Here is an 18,806-nt window from a genome sequence, read left to right as displayed (position 1 = left end):
ACCCAACAATATCCCTGGATGTGTTCTGCATGAACTACAAAGTGAGCTGGCACCACATCTGTGTGCCCTGTTCAATCACAGCCACACCTCCAGGGTTTGTCCCTACCGAATGGTGCACTGCTACAGTCATCCCTCTCCATAAAGGGGGAGTGACTACAGACCCTGGGAACTATCGCTCCATTAGCCTGACGAGTTTGATATGTAAGGCTATGGAGCACATCATCATGGACCTAATTGACAAGGATATAGGGAATCTCCAAACTCTAGATTCCACGCAATCTGGTTTTGTGAAATGTAGATCATGCCTGCTCAACTTGGTTGACTTCTTTGAGTCAGTCACCAGAGCTGTGGATGAGGACAAATCAGTTCATACAGCCTACCTCAATCTGGCCAAGGCCTTTGCTACCATTTCCCACTCGGGAATTATTGATAAACTCACCAAACTAGGCATCAACCCCCTATATCACTAGGTGGGTTGCAAATTGGTTCACAGAACCCACAATGTAGCGGACTCAGTCAGACTGCCAACCAGTCATGAGTGGAGTCCCACAGGGGATTGGTCCTGGGTCCTCTCCCATTTGGCATCTACTTCTCAGACATCCAGGCCAATATGGAGGGACTCCGGTTGACCATGTTCACAGACGACTGCAATCTGGGAGCCATTATTAACTCCCCAAGTGATGTAGACATCATACAGAAAGGCCTCACTGAGACCAATGACTGGTGTCAAAACCATGGCCTTAAGGTTAATGCCAAAAACTGCATTGGCATCCCATTTTGGGAAAAACTCAGTTCCCACTAATTACTACATTGATGGAAACCCACTGGATACTGAAGGTGTTCTAAGAGATCTGGGGACACAGGTTGACTGCAACCTGTCCTTTGACCACCACATTACCACTGTGGTCAGAAAGTCCTTCTATGTGGTACATCTCATTACCAAAGGTTTTGCATCCAGGAAAAGAGGTAATCATCTCTCTTGCTCTCTCTACTATTCCCTCATTAGGCCAGTCCTAGAGTATAATACCCCATTTTGCATGTACCTCACTAGATGCATGCAACAGCTGGAAAGGCCACAAAAGTACCTCATGAAGAGGATCCTAGGCCTTCAACACATGTCCTACATGGACAGACTAAAAAAAAACCTCCAGCTATTCTCTGTCTCATATCGTCTACTAAGAGGTGATCTCTGCTTGACTTGTAGCCATGTCTGACCCAGCTCTGGTAGAAATGCTACATCTAAAGAAATCCAAATCCCTCCGCACTACATGCTCCAGAGACCTCCACCTCATTACCGCAATCAACAGAACATGCTGGAGGGACAGGTTCATAACCCAGAAGACTGCCCATGCTTTGGAAAAGACTTGCCATACATGTCAAACAGAGCACCTCACTGTCCCCCTTCAAGAGAAATCCTTGATGAGTGGATGGGAAATAGAAAGTTCACCCCAGGGATCACTGCAGTGGCTCTACTTGATAGAGATACTGGGAACTAATGTTGGGCATCACGATGCCAGGGCACTTCTAGGGGCTAAGCTTGTAAAGGCTCCAGGGCCATTAGCCTAGTACACACCTATGAACCTATGAACATGCACCTGGGAAAGGCTGGCACAGATGTACCTGCTGTTCCCTCTTATGCCCAGAGAATAAGGTAGTTATCACTGCCACCAGATAGGTTCACAATCAGCTACTCTATGGCCCTTAACAAAGGGTGTCTAATTATACAGTGTAATATTCATACTAATGCAAATGGTAGAAGTTCACCAAGCTGGCTAGGCCTTCTGGAATGGCCCACACGGTGCTACCAACTATAAGCACACTCAAAGGTTAAGTACCTTCAGCCACAATAAAAGTTTTAAATATATTAATAATAAAAGTACATGAAAATACTGAATATATATACACAGTAAACCACAGAGGTCAGATTACAGGAAATATTGAAAAGAGCATTGATGGACAGACTCAGACAAATGAAGAAAAACAATATCTAAACTAAGCTTCACTATATTCCTGACTGAATCTAAGAATTTTACTGTTCAGTAGTTATTACCACAAGGCAAGATGCTGTGCATAAGGGTTTTTCTACTCAGGCTTCCTATTCTATACTCTAAGATTTCTCTTTGTAATATATATAAAATATAATTTCCAAGAGGGCTGGCAGAATTACCTCATCTGGTCACCTGATTCTAGGTTCTTATAGTATTCCTCTTTGAAGCTGAGACAGGAAGTTATCACAAACTGCCACAATACACATCCAAATGTTCATGGCAGTGCCTGGGGCCTCCCCTCATTTCACTGAGCTAATGGACAAAGGCTGTGTACCAGACCCAATGTCGCCGGTCCTGTTCAGCACTGTGAGGTACCTTTTGAGGGGTTCACAGCTCATTTACATTTCCCATTTTTCTTAAAGTTAACCTCTGCTCTACCAGTATCTTCTATTAAGACATATACATTTAATTCAGCTACAAAAATACACACACATTTCTCTTCATTTCAGCAGGGCGCACTGTTGATGCATTTCAACACAAGCAAAGCTCACAAATGAGTTTTAGCACAAGCATCTGTGCATAATCAGTTTGATATACAAATGACATACAGTTCTAATAAATTTGTAGCACAAGCATCTTGTATAAATCAGTTTGATATTCAAAGGACATATTCTTTACAAAACTCCAGTTGACTATGCTGGCACTTGCCCATATCATCACATGCGCACAAAATGAGAGCTTTAAAATCAGTAGCAGAAGGAGGCATTAGAAATTCAAGGCAGGCAATATAGTACAACAGTAAAAAAGATTATGCAGGCAAACTCACTTAATCCAAGTGTCCTCATTACACAAGGAATTCTGTGGAATGAAAAAGTATTTTAGTCTTCCCTTCTCCTTTGAAAACAAAAATGTATGCACCCATCCATGCATTTACTTGGGGACCTCACTCCAATACTCCCCTGCCTACATATTAACTGCATGGTCACACAACCACGACTGCACTGCAGTCACCTACATACCTGCACAGTCAGCCAAAGCAGGTTTGACTACTGCATAGATCGACATAATTCACAACTGAATGACTGTGACAGCCAAAATACAAGTTGATTTAAATCAAGAGTCAACCAGATGAGTTTTAGCCATGTGTGTGTATACCTCTATCTATATAATAAACATTGGACCAGCTCAAAATGTAATCTCATGTCCGTGAACTGACGCCGGTAGTAACCCAACCAGAGGAAATAAAGTAAAGACTAAATTGAAAACATGAAAAATTATCCTGCCAAACATATATTGGGGAAATCCCCTCCCTTTATTATTACAAGAAGTAATTTAATTCTCTCTGTGGTAGAAAACTGCAGCAATTACCTGAATGGAAAACAAAATCAGAAAGCCAAACCACTGTTTCAGCAAGCAAATGCCAAGCATACTATGCATGTTACACAAAATCTAATTGGTCAGTAGCTGCCAGTCAGCTAACTCTCCATACTCCTAATCCATAGCCACAAACGCAACCACTGCTAATCATCAAGCATTAGACAGACATGGGCTCATAGGTAAGTCCCAGACTAGCTGTCCTTCAGCCATTGAAAGCCTAGTCAATTTCTTTCAAAGATTAGACTAAAACCTTGTAACTGTGATGTAAACACCTCAACCATTATACCGCCCCCCAGCACCCTTGAAATAATCTTGAATAGTTAAGCTCTTCTATAATTCGGATCCTAGTTTTCCTACTTGCCAGTAATTTCTGCAGATCCATACCTCTCATCTGCCCAGAATTTCACAGAATGTCCAGACTTTTGCTTCATATTTTGGTCTGTTCTTCATAGAATTTGTGGTTTTCTGATAACTCATTGAGAATTGAAGTCACTAAATGATGAATGAGTTTCAGACTTCATATCCTTTGGGACATTAATGTACACAAAAACATTATTCTAGTAATTTTTAAGTTTATAAGAGCAGAATTTAAAATTTGTCCCTGTTCTGGGGCCTCCCCCACCCCCCAATTATTTTTGGCTGTGTCCAGATTTCTTGTGCTTAGAGATGGGGAGGTTTATGCAGGTCCCACCCAACAGCAAACTGAACAGTAGCAAAAATCAGTCTCTCAAACAAAAGCGGTAAATCACAAATCATAAAAGAACAACAAAACACAAGCATGAGTGATAAAACACAGGAAGTACCAGTGATAAAATTCATTGAGGTACTGAACCTTTTCCTTTCCCTGTGCTCTTAAAAACCTCACACTGCTCCCCATCTTCCAGTGGCTTGTATCATGTTTCTGGGCAATGTGCCATACTTTTCACTTCTTTTTGCTCTCCCTTATGTTTGCAAATAAAATTCACTTTACATTGCAGCTGGATCCCAAGGATAAAGAAAGCATGCTTCTCTGTGAATGTGACTAGTCATACCTTTTAGATGGGAATCATTTAAGTGCCTTGACTGATCACCTCCAGGTGTGCAGACTGTGGAATACTAAAGCCTTCTCTCTGCTTTACTGTTATAGACTCTGATAGTCACTAACATAAGCCATTCACAGATGTCTTAAAAAAACGCACAGAATCCAGAGGGACAAATGAAAGTCCATCAAACTGATAAACCTAGTCTATAGACCCCAACTATTATGTGTGATTTGTAAAGAAATGTTTATACAAAGGTACCTATGGCCATCTTGTTACAGCCAGTGATTAGTTTTGTTAGGATGTACAGCACTGTTTCATAGATTTAAGCTCAGGTCCATTAGATCCAGACCAAGTCCTTGTTTTGAGAAAGTAGAATATTAAACTTAATGTGGAAGAAAGGTGTGAAAGACCAGTAGGCAAAGGCTCCTTGGAGTTAATACTAAGATGTATTACTCGCATTATGCATTTAGATCTGACACTGATTTTTTTTTGCTGACTTTAGTATGAGAGCTGAGTGTGAAGTAACAAAAGCTTTGAGGGCTTTACTGGTATTGGAGAAAAATCTTCAGTTATCTCCCTACAACTGAAGAAAAGCATTAAATGTGAAAGACAGTTTTAGAGCAACACTCACAAGCTGAACTGGGCTAACAAATCTGCTCTTCTAATAATTCAGCACAAACTTTTGGTGCTATCTGCAAGGCTTAATTTCAAGACGGGCCTATCAAACGTAGTATGAATTAAGGCATAATAACTTAAGTGAAGTTGTTGTACTGTAACCAGTGCAAAGAGTACTGAGAATGATGAACAGTAGTTTGTTTTTAATGGTGGTCATATTCTAGTTTGCTAGCTTATAAAAGCAATGAATGCAGATGTTAACACCACTTGGAATGTTCTTTGTGTTGATCACTGCTGCAGTAGCCTTAGCTATATGGGTTGTATACTGCTGCCAAAGAGTACATTCCTCTGAGGCTTTTGAGGATTGACTGTCATCTTGTCGTTTTATTTACTGGGCAGATAAATTCCCCTTTTGGGGGGAAACCTTCATTTCTTATATCTACTAATGTTTTATTACTTTTCTCTTCAGGAAAATTTACTTTTAAAGCTAAGTGTTGTATTTTAATGGACAGTCTATAAAACTTTTAAAGGACAACCTGTGTCAAACGTATTTCCAAATGGGTGTTTAAGGCTGTTACCTTTTGCTATACTCACCATGAGAAATCTGTTCCAGACAGGGTCATGGGTCACTCTACCAAGGCCTTGGCTTCATCTATGGCTTTTTGGAAAGGGCTGGATTCTAGAAGTGTTCTAGAAGCTGCTATTTGGTTCTCTGCATACTTTTATAAAGCACTATAAGCTTGATTCCTTTCTAGCTGTAGATCAAGTTTTGCTAGGACCATTCTCAAGGGGTTCTTGGACCCTTCTCCTTCCACCTCCCCAATATAGTTAGTTATGGTAATCTACCCATATAGCTAAAGCTACTGCAGCAGTGATCAATATGAAGAACATAGTAGAGCTGTGCAAGTTGAACTTATCGTAACAGTGGATGTTTACACGATCATTTCTGCAGTAACCGCTCCCGCCCTCCCTTCATTCCTTTTGTTTTTAGGTGTGCTTTTTATTGCAGGGTGTGGACATTTTTGTTTTCTGTTTCTAGCATTGTCCTTTCAGGGTTCAGCTTCCCTCTCTCTGCTGGCATGAAAGCTCTAAAAGGCTTTGTGCCCAAACTTGTCCTTTTAGTCAGCTCATCACGAGCTGCTTGACAGTTTGGAAGCTCATCACGAGCTGCTTGACAGTTTGGAAGAGTGGAAGGTGTCCTGAAGCTTTGGAATCTGTCCAGCTGTTATATCCTTAGCAGAATATAACCCACGTAGCTAAAGCTACTGCAGCTGTGATCATCTGAACATCTACTGTTATGGTAAGTTCAACTTACACAACTGTACTTTGACTTTTGGTCATGTGGTCCTATTAAAATTTGCTAGAGTTATGTATCATTTATTTACTATTGATTACCTTTGTTACAGTCATCAGTTACTGAGGCTTATTTTTTTTTCCTGGTTAGATGTAACAACATTGCAAAGCAGAAAATGCAATTATCAGTTTTGCAATAAATCCTGCATTTGCCAGATAAATTATACTTAACCTACCTGTTTTTTTTATGAAATATCTTCCTTAGAGTGCGGTCAATACAGGTTTGCATGCTAAACCATTTCCCTGGTAGAGGACCTAATTACTTTTACCATATTACTGAAATACCTGCTTTTAACATTTCCTTAGTTGGAACCTGCTTACTGTACCAGTGATGGTAAGTCCTGCAGAACATAACATTTTGCTCTTGTTGTGGAATAGCAGCAACATCTCTATTACCAGTCATCTTTACACTACATTGTTCGTAAGACTCCACTCTTGTATCTGAAGTGCTGCACTGAATCCATTGCCCTCATAGAAGTACTTTTTTCCTTTCATTTTTAAGGACCTCTATGCCCTTTTCGTCATGTCACTGGTGAAAAGACCATTGTATGCAAACACTGGCTACGGGGACTCTGCAAGAAAGGGGATCACTGTGAGTTTCTGCATGAGTATGATATGACAAAGATGCCAGAATGCTACTTCTATTCCAAATATGGTAAGGAAACCAATACAGTTTGTTCTTAGACCTTAAAAATTTGGTAGTTCCTGAGTCAATAAAGTTGCCTAGCAATAGTTAAAAATTACACTTTGATTTTCAACTAAATCAGCCAAATCAGTGTTATAGTATTGTTACAGCTAATGATGTTGATTTCTTCTTTTGGCTTTTGTTTTTGTGTCTTTTGTAAACTGATAATACTGTTTTTTTTTTCTTTATATTCTGGTTGTGACATCAGCTTATATGTTCACAGGAGACTCTTTAGACAAAGGCCATGCATAAAAAAGGCAGTCCTGGGTATTCAATAAACTCTGTGTAGGTTTTGTGAGACAGCCGACAGGGAGTTTGTGTTTGCGCTATGAGCAGTAGCACTAATTGCATATGCATGCTGTATATCATGCTTGCGTGGATGCAAGTGAGGTTTTGTGGCAGCAACAGTGCTGTCAGCCAGGAAACTGAGCAGAGCAGCACGAACTCGAAAAGAACATGCATACAAGTTTGCTTGTGGTAGAACTTGCTATGCGAGATTGTACAGACAGCCACAATGACTATTGGGTGAAAATACTGCAATGACTGCAGTATTAACTCATTATAGAAAAGTGTAGTGTATACTGCAACAAGTTTTTGCAGACTGAAAAAAAATGCATGTTGGGGAGATCAGCAAGGGCAAATACAATGCAACATAAATATACTAGGCAGGGAAATTGTGCTGATTTAAAATGGCCACAGACATGAATAATTCAAGAATGAAGAAAGAGGAAGAGGACATGTAAAAATATGGCAATGTGCAGAAGATAGGATATATCAATGTATGTACACTCCCAAGACAAGTCAGTGTCATAACATTAAGCACATATGTAGATAGCACAGGACACACTGCTGTCCCTGTGCAAGTATATTTATATCATCCCACATGATCGTATAGATGTGGCTGTCGCACAAGGTTACATGTCATTGGAGATGAATGTTTGTGCTATAAACTTCACTGACATGCTCACTGAAGAGAGTATTTAGCAAGGATATCCAAAACAGGCAAGCAGAGAACAACCACGTAGAGTAAAATACCATAAAACTTTATTTTCACAGATGAGCGCTTTGTTGTTAATATTTCAGATATTGTTCTGGATGACATAAAATTGGAAGTACTTAACAAGGGACTGACGTTTGTACCGGAGGCTCTAGCAGAGCACAGTCAGGTGATTTTAGACATTTTAAGTTTCGCAAGAAATGTGATGTTAAAAACAGATGTACCAGGTTACTAGAAATGTCGTTGGCAATGCAAATAAGAATGTTAGTAATGTTATAAAACTTAAACATCCTAGTACTTTTATGCCACTTTTCAATCCAGCATTAAATGTTTTTATTAGAATGTGTGAACAAGAATTTGAAGAGTATTTTAATACGTTTAGGAAGAAAAAGTTTTACAATTTAACTCTTGAACAAAAGAAAGCGTTACAAGAATTAACACAAAATGACATCATCATTGTGAAACCAGCAGATAAGGGGGACGGCAATTGTTATCATGAATAAATCAATGTAGTGCTCGAAATTAAATATGATGCTTAGTGATGTGCATACTTTTACTAGGATGAGTCCTATTATGGTTAATAACCATATAGAGAAAGTACATAGCACTATTAGGAATATGCATTCATCAGGTTTTATTAATGAGGATCTTAGTGATTTTTTGTTCATACAAAATTTGGTCACACCGATGTTTAAAGCCCTTCCTAAGATTCATAAGGATGCTAAAGACCCACCCCTGAGATCTATTGTGTCAGGCAGGGGTTGGGTCACAGAGCATATATCCATCTGGGTGGAGACTATACTTAGACCCATAGTAGAGGATGTTCCAAGGATTTTAAGGGACACAGCACATTTTTTGGGTTCTGTTTCAGAGTATTTATCAACAAGTTAATGAGACAAGGTCAATGTTTGTGACATTGGATGTTAACAATTTGTTTACTGTTATTGATAATACTTATGGAATTCATGCAATAGAACAGTTATTATGCTGCAAAACACAGTTTAATAATGATGAAGTTCAATGTGTGTGTAAATTATTGCAAGTAGTTTTGGAAAATAACGTGTTTTATTGTCAAGGCACATATTATAGACAAAAACACGGTGTTGCTATGGGCACACCCTGTGCTAATTCATATGCCAACCTGGTGTTGGCGTATTGGGAAGATCTGGTTATATTTAATTCTACATATGCATGGACACTATTTACGTTTTTATGTACGTTTTGTAGATGACGTTTTTTTCATATGGGATGGAGATATACAGCAGTTAGAAATGTTTGTTCAATATTTAGAAGACAATTCTGCATTTTTTAGGTTTACTACTCATTATTCCACCATCACTATAGATTTTTTAGATGTTAGAATGGAAAGGGATGAGACAGGGAGGGTTACCACCTCACTGTTTAGGAAAGAGTGTTGGCGCAACAATTTACTTCATCATGACAGCATGCATCCACGACACACTTTTGACAACATAGTCAAAGGACAAGTGTGTAGGATTTCCAGGATATGTAGTGAGGATAACAAATTCAATGAGGAAGTGGAACGCTTCCAGCATAATTTAGCAGGACGAGGTTATAAATTTGACAGGGTAAGTTCCCTAATAGATCAAAGTAAAATTAAGAGGAACAATACAGCTAAACCCTGGATGAACAGAAGGATGCATGATATGGTAAGGAAGAATAGAGCACCTATTAAAGGTAATGATAGGGAGGGCATTAAGATGGTCCTCACTTACAGCAGCGATGTGGGTAATATTTGTGACATCATTAAACGACACTGGCAAATATTGTATACTGACCCTGAACTTAAGACACTAATAGGGAATGCCCCGAAATTTATTTTTAGGAGGAATAAGAACCTAAAGGATATGTTATGTAAGGAACCCAGTAATAAGAAAAGTATTAGGATTAACAGCAAAGGTACCTTCCCATGTTATCAATGTAAAGCTTGTCATTTTATTTTGCGATCAAGTGTTTGTACACCCTAGGACCAATAAACAGTATGTTTTTAAGGGATATGCTGATTGTAAAACCAATAACTTGGTATATATAGCTGTATGTCAAGGATGTGAAACACATTATGTGGGAAAAAACAACAATATGTTTAAGACCAGGATTTATAAACATTTGTCAGATATTAGACTTGGTAATGAGCGTAATGCTTTGGCATTACATATAAAGGATAATCTTTCACATTCATTTTTATTTATGGTGATGCAGGTTGTGATTCCAAACACCAGGGGGGGCAATTTGGTTAATGAAACAGAATGTGCTGAAACCAGATGGATAGTGAGATTAGGAGCAGATAGGTCTCCTGGTATTAATGGTTTTATACCTTTAAAACCCATCCTGAAGAAAAGGAGGGCAATTTATGGAAATGTAATATGTTGATACTTATTTTAAATATGTGAGGTTTTATACTGTGTGCTATCTGATGAAGGGCATATGGCCTGAAAGCGCTCATCTGTTAAAATAAAGTTTTATGGTATTTTATTCGACGTGGTTGTTCTCTGCTTGCCTGTTTTTTGGATATTCCTGGATTTTGCTACGTGCAGAGGACTTTGGTGCAAGAGATTGTTTTTTCTTAGCTTTTATTTAGCAAGGATGGTACATACAATAGAGGGTATGTGCATGTTCTGAAAATCTGCAAAATTACATGTTTGAATATGACTGAAATGGCATACTTCAGTCATTCAGACATAGAAACAGACTCATGGACAACTGCTGAAAGAAGCAGGCACAATCAGAAACAGTTTTGAAATATTAAAAACATTAATCTGCGACACTGCCAAAATAAGTGAGTTTAAGTTATTATACATGTCCTGCAGGAACAGACATTTACAGCTATAATTACTGGTATTCTATAAGGGGAAGACGGTGGTGACTTTTGCAACAATAAACTGTCTTTGGAGTGGTTAAGTGGGGCAGTGTAAAACTTGGAGTTGAATACAGGGGCAATCCTGGCCATTTGATAGGCTGGTATGGCACATAAGCCACACGTACAAGAATCAAACCCTTGCCAGCAATGTTGTCAGTGATGTCTGTATTTACTTAGTGCAACACAGAAATACATATCACACATGCATCTTGTATAGTACTCTGAAGGGAATCTGCACTGTCAGTTCCTCTTTGGTATGCATACCCTAGGAGTAGTTATGTATGGGCAACAAGATGTGTGCAAGCTCACTGTGCCAAATGTAATACACGAGTAAAGCATCCCTGGCTGACAAAAGTATCAGCCATGAGGATAACCGCACTTACAAACAACACACTATTATGACTGGATTCCATTTACACAGTTGTATATTGCATGCATCTGCCACATGTAGTAGCAATAGGTATCATCTGAAGCATCTGAAGAAGTGGTGTGTTATAATGAGAGATTGATAGCAATACATCATCTATGCCCACGTCACAGAAACTACAGCAGTGCAAAGTCTAGCATCAGTGAGTGAAGACGCTGTTGCTGTGATATTGTTGACATAGCAAACAATGAATGGAATACACTGTATAAGCGCATTTCAAACCTCAAGACATATGTCACATACTCACCGTCTCCCTGACATTGCCAGTGAAAATGTTATACTGGCATGAAATCCTGATGTGCATGCATGTGTGTTCATACAAACTGTCAAGTGGTAATACTGATGTGATGTACTGTTATATCCATGACACTACAGTCGCACTGTAGCTGTACCTAGGATACACCTGGACTTCATACATTCATAGGTTAATAGGAGAGTGCTAGGTTAATGCTCCAAGATGACGTAAAAGCCTAGCTGTATTTAACATGAGTTTCACAATTTTAAATTGCTATGTGAACAAAGTTCACACAGTTATGAGCCTATGCTATGTTATGTTATACCAACAGCCTCAATCCATGAGTGCAACACCAAGAATACAATTACCATTAACCATCCATTAATGTAGGCTGCACTTGAATAGGGTCAGGAAAGGCCTTTGTTTCATGTAAATGGAAAGCTCGTTCCAGAGAAGGGGTAGTGTTTCAGAGATGTTTCGATTTCTCTAACATGATTTATTATGTCAGAGGCTATGTTAACATCCTTGGTACGAGTAACCCTCGTGCAGTTTGCTTTATCGATGTGTAACATTTCCATCAGTCAGATTGCAGAATGTCCTGTAAGCTGGGCACAAATTGGCCTTTTGTATTCTGTCCCCAACAGACTACTGAAAAATGGCTTTCAGTCTTTCTACATAGAACTTGTCTTTTACACCCTGTAACTTCCTTGTGCAAAATCTCTTGTTGTTCCAACTGTTGCTGATGTGTGCTGAATAAAAGTGTGCATTATTCTCAATTATTGTTGTAATAAGGGATGAGTACAATGGAATTATAATATCCTTTGTTCTGGATGACAAGCCCATACATATGAGTTGTGCCACATAGAAGGGATTTGTCACCAGTGTGGACACATGGTGGTCAAACTTACAATTACTATCTACCTGAGTATCCAGATCATGTATCACTGGGGCCACTCATTGGTGTATCACAGGGTCCACTCATTGGTGTGCGCTGTCTGTATTGTAATTAGCTTGGTTTATTTGCCTTACAAAAGGGAATAATTATGCATTTTTGAGCATTTAGTGCATCTCCATGGCTCTGGCACCAATCATTTGTGTGAATTGATACTTTCTGCAGTCTATCAGCCAGCTGATACAGTTTTTCTGCAATACCCACATGAGAATTTGTCTGAAATGCCTTGGCCAGGTCAGGTTAGGTGGGATGCACATTCTTTACCTCATCCAGATTTAACAGGCATGATCTAGCCTTAACAAATAAAAAAATGGGTTTGTTACACAGTCAGGAGAGTACCTATGTCCTTGTTGATAAGGTCCATAATGATTCTTTCCATTGACTTATAGATGAGGCTAGTCAGGCTTATAGGTCTGTAATTACCTGTGTCGGGTAATGGTCCCCCTTGTTCACACAGATGACTGTTGCTGTGCACCATTCTGCCAGAAAATAGCCTGTCTGGAGGCTATGGTTAAGTAGGGATCCAAATGTGTCCACTAGGTCACGTTTTAATTTATTGATGAGGCAACCTGGGATGTTGTTGGGGCTAATCAACACTGTGTTTTTAGCCTTAGAGTGCACAGATGAGCTGCTTTCTTGAGACAATATGCTGAATAATGTTTGCATGTATATTTTGGTGGGTGATGACCAGTGGGGATGGGGGTGAAGTTTGTTCCAAATCTGTCTATTGCCTTCAGTTGAATATTTGTAGTGCCATCCACAACCATCTGTGTGCATAGCTGTGTATTCCACTTAAGATTTTTTTACTTACAAATCTTTTTTTTTTTTTTTTTTTTTTTTTAACACCTCTAAATACAACCTTAGGTATGCATCGCATGACAGTGGAACTGTTAACATAGTTGTACAATTTTACGTATTTCATTCATTACATAACTTGCAAATCATATGCCTATATGTTTATCATTGGAATGGTGTGTGTGATTGCTTTGCTGCCTGCCATATATGGGCACATTGCAAATGAGGTGGATGTGGTTCATGCAGAACAGTTAACAAATGCTGACAATCACACAGCGCTGCTGGGAAACCCATGAATAATCCTTGCGAATAGCAACGCTACTGTGCATACAATGAATTCCCTGATGTTGCAAGGGAATCTGAACTGGTTATATGTTTATGAATATAACTACTTTACAATGTGTGTATGAAAAAGGTGTATGTGCCCATATAATCAGTATGGTGTAACATTGCTGTATGCCACATATTTCATGATGGTAGGTATACACATGCACACGTGCTATAATGCAAGTGTCACTGTGCTGGCTGAATGAGAAATGTGTAAAATGTTAATATATTCCACTACAGGAACACATGCCTTACTAAGGCAACCATATACAGTACATAGCATCATGCCATGTCAACAGTCCTCAAGAGGCATATTACTACATCTGTTATGGAAGTAACATGTAATCAAATGGCAGCACTGACCATCAATACATGACCTCAAATCACAGATTGGAATACACTACTGTAGGGATACCGTGCATCCACACCTAAACACAGCACATGTGGTTGACAGCAGCTTTGACATGTGCAATCTTCATGGGTTCATAGAACATGTTCTAGGCTAATAGCCAACATCACTTTCAATTCTAGCCATTATTATAGCATTTAAAAAAAAAAACAGTATATTTATATAATGGTAGATAGTAGGGCTGCATTCATGTATGTGTTTGATTGTATTATTTACTGCCTCTGTCCATGTGTGACGTGCAACACTCCATGACAGAATTAGCAATCATAAATCCAATGGTCTGCAGATGGCTTACAGAGGGTCATGGAAGGGCTGTGCTTCACAATTTATGAACGAACCTTTGAGATGATGACATCATCTATGGTTCTGCAGAAAGCATGTTATGTTGACAGAGGGGAAATAGGGGATCTTGGATTCACTGGGCTGTGTTAAAGCTTCTCCTGAGTGGTATTGAAATGAAAAGAGATGCAAAAGATCATATACTGGCAATAATATGCCACCAACTACACACACATGACAGTTAAATGAGGTCAGATTTGAACATTAGGTCTGTGTAGGTACACACGTTGTATTTCATACTATACAACAGTAGCACCACCACAGATATCTAACTTTACATTGTCACACTTCTCTTTATAGAGGAATATGGCATCATTGTATGCTGAGAAGATGATGTTGGGAGGAGTATGTTACATAGATGTGAATGTACATCTTGGTGTAAAATTGTCAACCTACTCATATTTGAATGAACAGAATACACAGTAGTTAATGCTCATGCCAACAGATATCCGAGTGTAATATTGTCAGAGTGAACTTTAGAAAGGGATCACATCATAAGTGTATGTCGATGACAAGAAGTGGACAGGAGTGCATGACATAGCTGTAGTCTCACATGAGGTTTTAAAATTGTCTCCAGATTAATAGTAGAATGAGCATACGCATACAAGTTGACTGCAGTGAGATTAGAATGTCTGCCTACCTATATACACTAGCTACAGAACCCAAGCTAGAACCACATCACAAGTCTGGCTTTCATACTGTCAAACAACACTTTATAGCAGATGACATCATCAAGGTCTGGTGAGAAGAAGATGTTAGTAGGAGTGTCTCGCATATTGCTCTAAAATCGTCTCCAGAATTTATCGCTAACTGAACACACACACACACACACACACACACACACACACACACACACACACACACACACACACACACACACACTGCAGTCAGATTCGAACCTCAACCTACCTGTCTACACTTGCTACAGAAAATAATGCAAGTACCATGGTACAAGTTTGACTTGTATTCTATTGTAGAACACTTGACAGCAGATGACATCATTAGTGTATGTTGGGAAGATGAAGTTGGAAGAGCTGTATGAAACTGCTGTGTAGTCATGTACAACTGTAAAACTTTGTTCTCAATAAAGCTTGAGTGATGACAGTAGGACACAGACTCATGATCTTCTGACTATGCACATGCACAGATACACATGCACAGATACACATGCACAGATACACATGCACAGATACACATACAGGAACACACAATTTGTGTGTTGTGCAATTTGGATCCCTATCTATTTATTCTAGCTGCAAAGTACAGTAGTTAATATTCATGCAGTCACTGAAGTCTGATTTTTTTCCTTGTTATAGTGGTCTTTATAGAGGATGAAATAATCATTATGTTGCAGGTAACCTATACTGTTATGAGACCTGTGTGGAAAGTATGGGCTTTGGGTTTGCTTTAGTACTTACAATGTGCACAAATACCTTAAACACAGCTTTGTAACCTATATGTAATAAGCGGTCATGAATTCATGTTGCAGAAATGAGACCTGTATGTACCTGGTTCTTAATATGTTGTGTACGTAGCAATCAGTCACACAAACATACACATTTTGTAAACAGCATGAATGCATAAGTGTTCATATTCTAATGAATTAATGTCCACAGTAATGCATGTATTAGAGAATGTCAGTATCTAGTATCGGTATAAAGCTTTAACAAATGTAACAATGCAGTTGTTCTCATTATTTCTGTATTGTAGTTGACATTAGACCTATTACTGAGATATCATTTTCAAGTACATTGGTAAAGGGCACACACAAGTCTGAGTAAACTTGTTCAGTGAAAAAGAAGTCCCCTTCCCTTTTGTTGTGCTTTAAATACCTTTTGATGGGATGAAGAATAACTGGGCAACCTATATACATAGTGCTTTACCAAGAAACTGATTTGTGTGAATGATGACAAAGTGTTTGTGCATGCAAAATGTATATTTAATGAATACAACTTGAGCAGCTGAGCTTGAGAAGTAAGTATGAATATATGCTATGAGAGAGAGTAGACACGATACTATGATATTCATACTGTAGTTAATATTGGAAATGTGTCATAACTTTTAGAACATGAAGAACTGTTCTTGCCTTCCTGCTTATGCAGAGTTAAGTGACAAGCAAACCAGGTTCCCTGCTTAAATGGGAAACGAGTAATATTTCTATTGGTTCACCTTCCTTTGCACAAACATGCTAAGTGGCGATGGATGGCTCAGCATTTTGGACAGCAGTGAGTGTAAATAAGGCACCTGCGGTCTAGCTAGGCAGCAGGCACAGGAACAGTGAGCTCTTGTTCTGAGCACAAATAACACAGGGTTCAAAAACAGCTCATTCAAATTTTTATTTTTTTTACAGATGGTGTCAGGATGGCATTACATAAGTAAATGTGATTACTGTAAATGTGACAAGCAGTGATTACAGTGAAGTATGTGTGTGTCTTCCACAATTTTTATCATTAATGCCTACCTCTATATAGTTGTATAACTATTAGCTGTTTTTCAGGCCTCACAGCAAATTACAATTGTGTGTCCAGCTTTCTAGAAATGACAAGAGGTGGTACAAGTTTTGAAATGATTATTTCTGACTTAGCAGATATGCTATTTGTCTGTCCATATATCCTGAAAAGTGTGTGCTGTATGCTTTGTTACAATAAGGATAGTCTGTACATGTCATTAGATGAAAATTTCATTCATCATCACCTGAACATGTCAAACACGATCCTACAGATGATGTTAAAACATTGCACAGTACACGTGCACAGACAAATTACTGAATTAAGGTAACATGTTAGTATTATCTATCAGCACAGTCAAGTTAGTCTGCAGACACCATCCATCAGCCTAATAAATACATGCGTACAGAGTAGTTGGGCAGATGGAATGAATACAAGAAGAGATGAACATAAACCTAGCAGTGTTTTTTTTAATGGAACATTAATGGGCATGTTTTTGGTCTGTTGTTATTACCATTACATGCTGTGTAGCATGAAGTAAGTGATACTGGTAGTGAAGGCTTATGAGAGGGACAACAGGCTTATGACAAGCAGAACTAGGTGAGCTAAATATGTGATAGCAGTGGGGACGGATATCACTTCAGATGCTCATTTGTGGGTAGTACTCAATATATTTCCATGAGAAATCATAACTTTGGAAAATTTTAATGTGTGTATAATGAAGTATGTAATACACAAATGATAACAGATGTATCTGGAACTGAACCCTTGAAGCCACTGTTTTTTTTTTTCATTTTAATATACAATCAAGTGATTTATGTCAACACTCCACATAGGAATTTGCATTTTGTTGCATTCAGCAGTCTAAAGATCTTTCGGAGCAGATGTTTCAAAGTACTGCCTTTACTTTGCTTTAACCCTGTTTTCCTTTAGTGTAATGAGTTTAAGCAGCATTCGCACTAGGATAAACGGACTAGTGTGGACAATGGCAAAAACTAGGACATATGAAGAGCCATTCACCATCGCTAAACATTGATGAATGATGCCAAACTCCATGGAAATGCAAAGGACAAAAAGTGAGGGCTTTATTAGGGAAAGTTCTGTTGTGTGTGGTGTGTGATTCTATTTTTTTACCAGATTAAAGATGTGAAAATGGGGTAGATAGTAAAGTGGTAAAATGGTGGGAAAGCAGGCGGAAGAACAAAGAGGAAGCAATATAGGAATGTGCAGGAGGGAATTGGGAAAGAACCATAGCTATCCACTTCTTTCACAGTGTAATATGAACATGGATAGAAAATTGGATGAATTTGGACTGTCACCACAACACAGATGGGTCACAACAATGCAATCATGTTGTATAGTCAATGCAATCCTATTGTATAGTCTGTTGTACCAAATCAAGTGTGTTGAAAGGCACACATGCAAAGTGGAGAGCTATGTATGGAACAAGGTTCCCCTTTTTGGGGGGGGTTTCAAAAAGAGATGAATGTTTGGGAAGGGAAGTAGGCATGTCAGGCTTAGGTGGGTAGGTGAAGAAGCAGGTGTAGACAAATAGAACAAACACGACAGACACAGGGATGATTAGGAACACAAAGTTGGGGGACATCAAAGGCACATGCCCATCAAGCATGAGGACTGAGAATCTAGTCCTCACCCTCGGAACTGTCATCATTGTACCTTTCTCAGCTCCCTTTGAGATTGCTTAATGTTTGTTTTTTTCTGCAGTCCAAAGAGCAACTTCCTCAGATGGCTGCGGCGTGCATCAGTGCTCCTTTCTGATACTGCATTCACCATCTCTGGCAGCTCCCAGTGGGTGCAAAAATCCCCACCTCCAGCAATATTCCCAGAGGGCACCAATGCACTAGCTGCCATTGCAATTCTACCTGATGTTGATGGCCCAGGTAGTGCAGAGGCTGCAGAGGCAGTACTGCCAGGATGTATCCCAGATGTGTTGGGTGTT

The 18,806-nt window shown here is 39.0% G+C and overlaps 1 protein-coding gene across 2 annotated transcripts in view; it reads left to right on the top strand.

Annotated features, from left to right (window-relative positions):
* Positions 1 to 18,806, top strand: part of CPSF4L (cleavage and polyadenylation specific factor 4 like) — a 498,262-nt gene that overhangs the window by 145,152 nt on the left and 334,304 nt on the right. For both annotated transcript variants that reach the window (XM_044085126.1, XM_044085125.1), the window contains exon 3: positions 6,858 to 7,010. In XM_044085126.1, coding sequence (XP_043941061.1) covers positions 6,858 to 7,010 — 153 coding nt within the window. The remainder of the gene's footprint in view (positions 1 to 6,857; positions 7,011 to 18,806) is intronic.

Source organism: Protopterus annectens, chromosome 10.part0 (assembly GCF_019279795.1).
Source record: "Protopterus annectens isolate FY-2018-M chromosome 10.part0, PAN1.0, whole genome shotgun sequence".
NCBI lineage: Eukaryota > Metazoa > Chordata > Ceratodontiformes > Protopteridae > Protopterus > Protopterus annectens.
The sequence above is the reverse complement of the archived record's forward strand: the minus strand, read 5'-3'. Positions and strand labels throughout refer to the sequence as shown.